This window comes from Monopterus albus, unplaced genomic scaffold (genome assembly GCF_001952655.1).
Source record: "Monopterus albus unplaced genomic scaffold, M_albus_1.0 scaffold323.1, whole genome shotgun sequence".
NCBI classification, from domain to species: Eukaryota; Metazoa; Chordata; class Actinopteri; order Synbranchiformes; family Synbranchidae; genus Monopterus; species Monopterus albus.
This window is the reverse complement of record NW_018128203.1, coordinates 109,683-116,772: the sequence shown is the minus strand read 5'-3', so window position 1 is coordinate 116,772 and position 7,090 is coordinate 109,683. Positions and strand designations below refer to the sequence as shown.

The following is a 7,090-nucleotide window of genomic DNA, read 5'->3' as shown; positions in this document are numbered from 1 at the left end:
CATGTACTCCTGAACAGACAGGTATTGGAACTATTGTTTAAATGTCACAACTTGTGCTTAGTTTGCTGGTAATCATTGCAAATACAACCTGTACTGAGGTCAGAAATGCCTCAAACATCTTATGGGGTGGAAAGGCTGCAGAAGTGCCACAGCACTTGTAAGCTTCACAGCTGTACAACAGCTTTATGCTTCTGTCTAATCTCAAGCTTTGCAAAGAGCTTAGACTTATTTTTGACATATAGAAGCTGAGGCAGTTTATGATGAAAACAAAGGTTTAGAAAATTGCATCTTGAGCAGAACTGACTCATCATATTTTGAGTGAAATGTATTTTTCAGCGTAGTGATTAGAGCTTGATTATGAAAGGACCAAATTAGATAGTTGTGACTATACATCATTATCAATAATGTCAATAGTTAACATTTTGTGCTTTCCAATCAATTCTAGTATCAGTCTTAAAATACCTTTACTATAATGCCATCATAATTAAACTATTGCAACTGAAGGTACTGGAATGTATCCATGTATCCATGAATTCACCACTGATATTACATTGATATGATCAATCTTTCGTCTTTGGTGCCCTTCACACCATTGCAGTCCCTCTGCCATTCTAACCAGCACCACTTGAAAGCCCTGTCTGGACACTTTATGTCAGACATTATACACTGCTATGGGACACAGAGGTTCTGAAGGTGGAAACGTGTTTCCAGTCTGAGAGACAGGAAGGATGTGCTTTTCACATATTCAAACAGACACGTCTGTGTACCTTTTGCTAATGAACGGGCTGTGTGTCTGCCTGCAGGACCAGAACTTGGGGATGGGCACATGGGTGGATTGCTTTCACAACGCAAACTTTAGTTGAATGCCTTGGCTCAACGATCTGGGGCATCCCAACGAAACTGGGGGCTTTTTGGGAATTCGGACTTCAGGATGTACTCTGTATAAATGCAGCTTCTGACACAGTATTCTTATTAAATGTGAATAAATCTTTAATTTACTCCACCGTGTCCAATTATTCTGTTTTGTTTCACCTGGTTTGTAAAAAAACAACAACATATATATGAGATAAATGTGGTCATGATTTGTGAAATGACTGAAGAGAATGTATTGTCTCTGATAATAATGCTTGGTAAAGTAGAGATACAAGACCCACGCCGAGAATACGCCAGTTTCGGCCATACATTCTGCTCATTTATAAGGCAGGCTGCGAAATTTGCGCGGATAATGTCTTTCATTTCTCCCATCGAAGGGGGAGGGGACTGATAGAGGAGAGAGGGGAGAAGGGATTTAACATAGTGAGAAAGAGAAAACGAGATAGTGTCTTCAAGATGGATAAAAACGAGTAAGTAGCCGCATCATCTGAACGGTAACGAGCTCGTCAGCAGGGCATTGTATTGTAACCGTAGGGTTCAGTGCGCGATATGTTGTTTTCATAACGTTTATCATCGGTTAGGCTTGTCTCGTATTTGCAAATAGCAGTGCTGTGGTCATCAGCTAGGAATAGCGGTCTTTTCTGTAGTAGCACTGTAGTATGTTTAATTTTCCTTCTGTTTCCAGCTACAGTTGAATCAAGCGTGGACTACGTGTGCTTTTTTCGACATAGATCTTAACCTCACAAAACATTTTCCCGCATGTTACAATCACAAAGCCAATACAGTTAAATGCATGACATGCTTTTAAAATGGTGTCCGTGTTTGATCGATGAAATGTACTTTGTTCATTCATAAAAGCCGGCTCCAAATCTGAATGACAACGGCAGGCATTGTGGTGAAACGGCTTCAGTTTGACGTAGCTGACATGAAACCTTAACATCTTGGTTCTAGTGGAGAACTACATGTGAAGTATGGTGCTTCACTGCAGCTTGTACATTCACACTGCGGTGTCCATGTTGTCACCGAACCTGCGTGATTACTATTTGTTCCAGTAACCTTATTTTTGTTTCCCTTATGTTAACATGGCTGTCGAGCTAGCAGCCTGCATCAAGCTACAGCTAAGAGAGTGACACTTAGGGGATAACATTTCAAAACAAGACTGACGACCAAAGTGTAGCCTGCTGTTATTATTATTATTAGTAGTATTAATAGGATTCTGAAAAGTATCTAATAACTGAAGTTAGCAAATAAATGTAGTGGATTAAAAAGTACCAGATAGGCTACTTGAGTAAATGTACAGTAGAGTACTTATTTAGCTTTACAGTACTGTTTTATTTATCAAGAAGAGCTTAAATAAGGCACTTTCCACAAATAGGACATTTACATGAGGCTACAATAGTTTAAAAACAGGAAACATGACAATTCATAATAATAAAAATAACAATATGATATAATAGCCTTTATATGAAGAGTAACTCTGCAGGTTTTTTTTTTTTTGACTCGTGGTGTTATATAGAAAACAGAGATTTGTTGTAGCTGCTTCATTTTAATGTTGAACATTTTATGCAGCCCACACCTCTGCATTAAAAGTTAAATCAGTCTATATATCCTGTGGGTCAAGCAGCCCTATTTAATTTAACTCAATCATAGGTTCTTCAATAACACACCAACACCCCCTAGTAAAACACTAAAATGAGGGAACCCATAAAATAATAATAATGCAGTAGACGTTTATAATAAGATTTTGTGAATCTATAGTAGGAAATTCACAAACTACCTACTAACAGTAGGACTAATTCAGATGATAAGCATATAGTTCTAACTTAACTAGCTGCAACAAATAATTGATGTACTCAATAATACATCAATGCAATAATATCTATAAATGTGAAATGTGCCATTCTGCATAATGTGTATTTTATTTTTGTTACTTCTACACGAATCCTTTAAGTAAAATTTTGAATACAAGACTTTTACTTATTAGTGGATTATTTATAACCAACCCTACAGTATTGTTACTTTTACTTAGACCTAAATAAAGAATCCGAGTACCTCTGGTTTTACCTCTGCTACACTTGATGCTTTGACTCCATAGACGGAATAGTTTAGTCCGTGACAAACTAGGTGCTTTTATTCTGAGGTCATTATTTACAACTTCCTGTGCTGTCCTGGCTCCCGCACGGATTCTTGACGTAGCAGTGCGGTGCTATGTTTTCCTTGCGGATGTATCTAACTCCCGCGCTTTGACGAGATACTCAGGTAGTGATAAGGCTGAGGTCCGCGGCGGAGCGATCTGTGCGACGACAAAGAGATGAGATGTTAGCAGCAGGAGATCTCATTACAGAGGACGCATGTTGTGATCTGGTCGAAACAAAAGTATAAGAAGCGATAGGCCTGTCATCCAAAACATCGACACATTTCCTAAAGGCCAGTTGGTAGTAGTAACTTTTAGTGGATTTATAGGCTACTCGCGTGGGAAATGGAGAAGAAAAGGTGGGATTGCACTGCTCTCCCCAAAGGCTGGAAAATGGAAGAAGTGACCAGAAAGTCGGGTTTGTCGGCTGGAAAAAGCGATGTCTATTATTTTAGGTACTAAAACGAAAGAGGGCTTGCAAAATTTCTAGGTGCACAAGACACCGGTTTTGCGAACAAAAACAGACAGGAGTATGATTTAAATGGGGGGGAAGGTGGTCGGTATTAAAGTTTGGGATGTGAAGGGGAGGGGGGCCTGTTTGCAGCAGGACAAGGCCACCCAGACCAGCTCACCTCTCTCAGTTGCTGGGATAAGGAGGGGTCTAGTAGTAGAAGCTCACGCCTGGCGAGGCCTCTGATAAATAAAACTCAGTGTCATCTCAAGTTAATACTCTTTATTTCCCAATGAAGTGAACCAACAACGCCAGATTTGTTTTCATTTAGCAGAGGAGAAGAGCAAGATGAGGAACAGAGGCAAGAGAGGGGGGAGGCGGGTCGGTTGTATAGTTTGTGGTAGGCTAACTGTACAATCATACTGGTGTTAACTGTGGTTTGTGATGTAAGATACATTTGCATGAGTTATTAGCACGTATCCACCCACAGTTGTCATTGCTCAAGCTAAATATATTGTTGCACCCACAAGTGGATCTACAATGTTTCCATTCTGAAACATTTGGTCAAAGTGTGACTATTACCATGTGTACATTGTGCTCACTGATTCCTAGAGGTTATTTGAAAGGCTGTATATATGATGGTGTTGACTGTGCATTGTTTATAATCCTACTAAAAGTGTGCAGCATTTGATAGATGCTAGGGCTTAAACAGAGGATTCATCATTGCACCCTTTTCACACAGTAATGTGATCAGTGTCATTGCTCATTTGAATGTGCTCAGCTTCTGTTTGCTTTTAACCTACTGCATGTTGTGCTCTGGGTTTGTACTTTTCTGTGTGTTATGTTTTTGAAACTTTTAAGTTTTGTGTCTCTGGCTTCACCTTTCTGACCTGTTTGGTTTTGTAAGAGGTGATATTAGTGTAGTGGTTTCTGACATCCATCACTGCCTCCCCCTTTGCCAGTCCATCTGGGAAGAAGTTTCGGAGCAAGCCTCAGTTGGCCCGTTACCTTGGTAACCAGATGGACCTCAGCTCCTTTGATTTCCGCACGGGGAAGATGCTGATGAGCAAGCTGAACAAGAACCGCCAGAGGTTGCGATACGACAACAATAACCAGAACAAGGTGAGATGAAACAGACTTACAATAGGTAACTGCAATCTGTCTCCTGATGGGGGCTTGGACACTGTAGCTCTGTCCCTGTTGCTCTCTGGGTGCTGTATGTTGTGCATTAAATTTGCTATGTGCCATTTTATTTGAGCGTCAATCTCAGTGGAAAGTGTAGCTGTGCTTTAAATGCTCCACAGAAGACACGACATGTCCTGTGCTATTTGTTAACAATCTCACAATGTGATGCTGCACATTTAACCGTGGTAAAAAGTTAGTGGCATAGAGCTACAAAATGAGTAGAATCATAAGTGTTTACTGCTCCTTAGAGGGAGATGAGTGAATAGTCAGCCCTGTGATATACTAGTGACCTGTCCAGGGTGTACCCTGCCTCTTATCCAATGTAAGCTGGGATTGGCTCCAGCCCCCCGACCCTCTTCAGGATAAGCACTATAGATAATAGATGCATGTGAGTGAATAAGGGAGTTCGTTTAGCTAAGTCTATGATTTGTATGAGAACACTGCATGCAGGTGGAGGTAGCTGTGTTAAACCGGAGTTAGAATATGTGTAAACAGATGAAGCTCAGAAGGTAATACACCCTCATATAAATGTTGAATACAGAGCAAAACCAGTGTCGGTGGAGTCGAGATTCTAATCTCTTTGATGGTTCTGGGTGCAACCTAAACACCTGAGCAACTAAAATGCTGAGCAAGCTTTTAATATAAATGTATCTGTTTATTGGACAATCATTGAGAATATCTGTATTCACCAGCCACTTTATTAGGTACACCTGTACAGTTGTATGCAATTCAGTGCAACACATCCACCATAACATCTGTGTTTATGAAGCTCAAAATTGACCTTATAGTTGAAGGTGGTGGCGTACTGGACTGTATTATATTTAGAGACATCTCTATATTTTTGTCCTCCTCAGCTAGGTATATGAGAGGGTCACAATATTAGGAACACCTCTGAATAGCCCCAGCTTTCCTACAAACGTGCTTTTTAAAGATGTCAGAAAGCCGTGCTTGGCATACCTTAGTAATTTTGCTCGATGCCTTGACAAGACAAGTTTTCTTTTGCTGGACAAGCTAAGTTTTCCATACCACACCACAATACAAAAAGACAAATCAAAATCAATAAAACTGTGATAAACCAAAGTCATCATGGCTGCACAAACATAAAAAGAATAGATCTTCCTTAAAAAGTATAAGGTTCATTTCCTATGAACTATATCATGTTGATCATATTTCAATATGCTGTCTATAACTGTCCAAAGAAATTTATGACTGTCCACCATAGCAATTTCATAGTCTTCTATCACGGATAGTGTAGTACAAGATTTCTTAAAATCAACAGTCATGTCCTTTATTTTGTTGATAATGAGATGAAGGAAACACTAAAACACAATCTTTAATTATAGTATCATGGCCCTGTTGATGCTCTTGTAAAAGACTGACCATCCACATTTCACAATATGCTGACTTTTGTGCATACTTTGTCAGTCCTTAGTGTATAAAATATGATGTATAGGGAACAAACAGCACCCTTGTGGAGAATCAGTAGAGGAGTGCCTCACCTTAGAATAGGTACCATTAACTTTGACACATTGCATCCTACTGGTTAAAAAGTCCATGATCCACCCAAATTAAATTTAAATCAAGAGAGACAAAAGGTTTTTTCCTGAAATAGATAGCTGGATAGTATTAAAAGCATTTGAAAAATCTATAAATAAAAGCCTAGCACGCCTCCCAAGATGTTTGAAGAGGAAATTTAGTAAAGTGAGAGAAGCATCCTCCACTCCTCTCCCTGCCCTGCATGCCCTGTAAATCTACCAGACGTTCGCTACATGTCAAAGCTGGAGAGACTCAGATCTAGGATGAGGTTTATCCATTATGAAAATAGTTAATACTAAAAAGTGCCCTATGGATGGGGGGTACTGCTGTCCTGGAAGAGGCCACTCATATATTTAGGATTTTTTTTTTTTTTATTTATCACTGTCTGTACGTTTGGTGTCTCAGATGAGCCTATTATTTGAGAATTTTCAGTCAGGATTTAGAGTCCATCATAATACAGAAACCGCATTGGTGAAAGTCACCAATGATCTCTTCCTAGACTCAGACAAAGGACTTGTCTCCATACTTATCCTCATAGACCTCAGTGCTGCTTTTGACACCACTGATCACATCTTATTACAGAGACTGGAACATGTCAGTAGGATTTAAAGGCACCGCACTAAATTAGGTCAGTTCTATTTTTTTTTTTTATGATAACAGTACTACTAATACAATCAACTGGTTACATTTTTGAGGTTGGTGGGAACGTGCATGGCCTCAGCCTCAGGTGTTTGGTTCAAGTTTAAATGTGTTAGAAATGGGTTCCATGTGTCATAAAAAGCTGATAAACTATTCTTGTGAGTGGATGTCATTTTCTCTAATGTGATGTATTATATCAGAAGGTTGGTCCAGTGGTTTATGTGTAGTGATTTTTTTTTTTTTTTTATTTCCAGTTTTGAAAGATTGTTTTT

The 7,090-nt window shown here is 39.4% G+C and overlaps 1 protein-coding gene across 6 annotated transcripts in view; it reads left to right on the top strand.

Annotated features, from left to right (window-relative positions):
- Window positions 1-1,220: 1,220 nt before the first annotated feature.
- mbd3b (methyl-CpG binding domain protein 3b) overlaps window positions 1,221-7,090 on the top strand; it is a 12,327-nt gene continuing 6,457 nt past the window's right edge. The window contains exons 1-3 of one of the 6 annotated variants that reach the window (XM_020624251.1): window positions 1,221-1,343; window positions 3,790-3,858; window positions 4,421-4,580. In XM_020624251.1, coding sequence (XP_020479907.1) covers window positions 1,330-1,343; window positions 3,790-3,858; window positions 4,421-4,580 — 243 coding nt within the window. In that variant the 5' untranslated portion in view covers window positions 1,221-1,329. Of the gene's footprint in view, window positions 1,344-2,952; window positions 3,463-3,789; window positions 3,859-4,420; window positions 4,581-7,090 lie in introns of those variants that run through there. The other 5 variants (XM_020624253.1, XM_020624254.1, XM_020624252.1 and 2 more) reach the window with 5 other exon arrangements.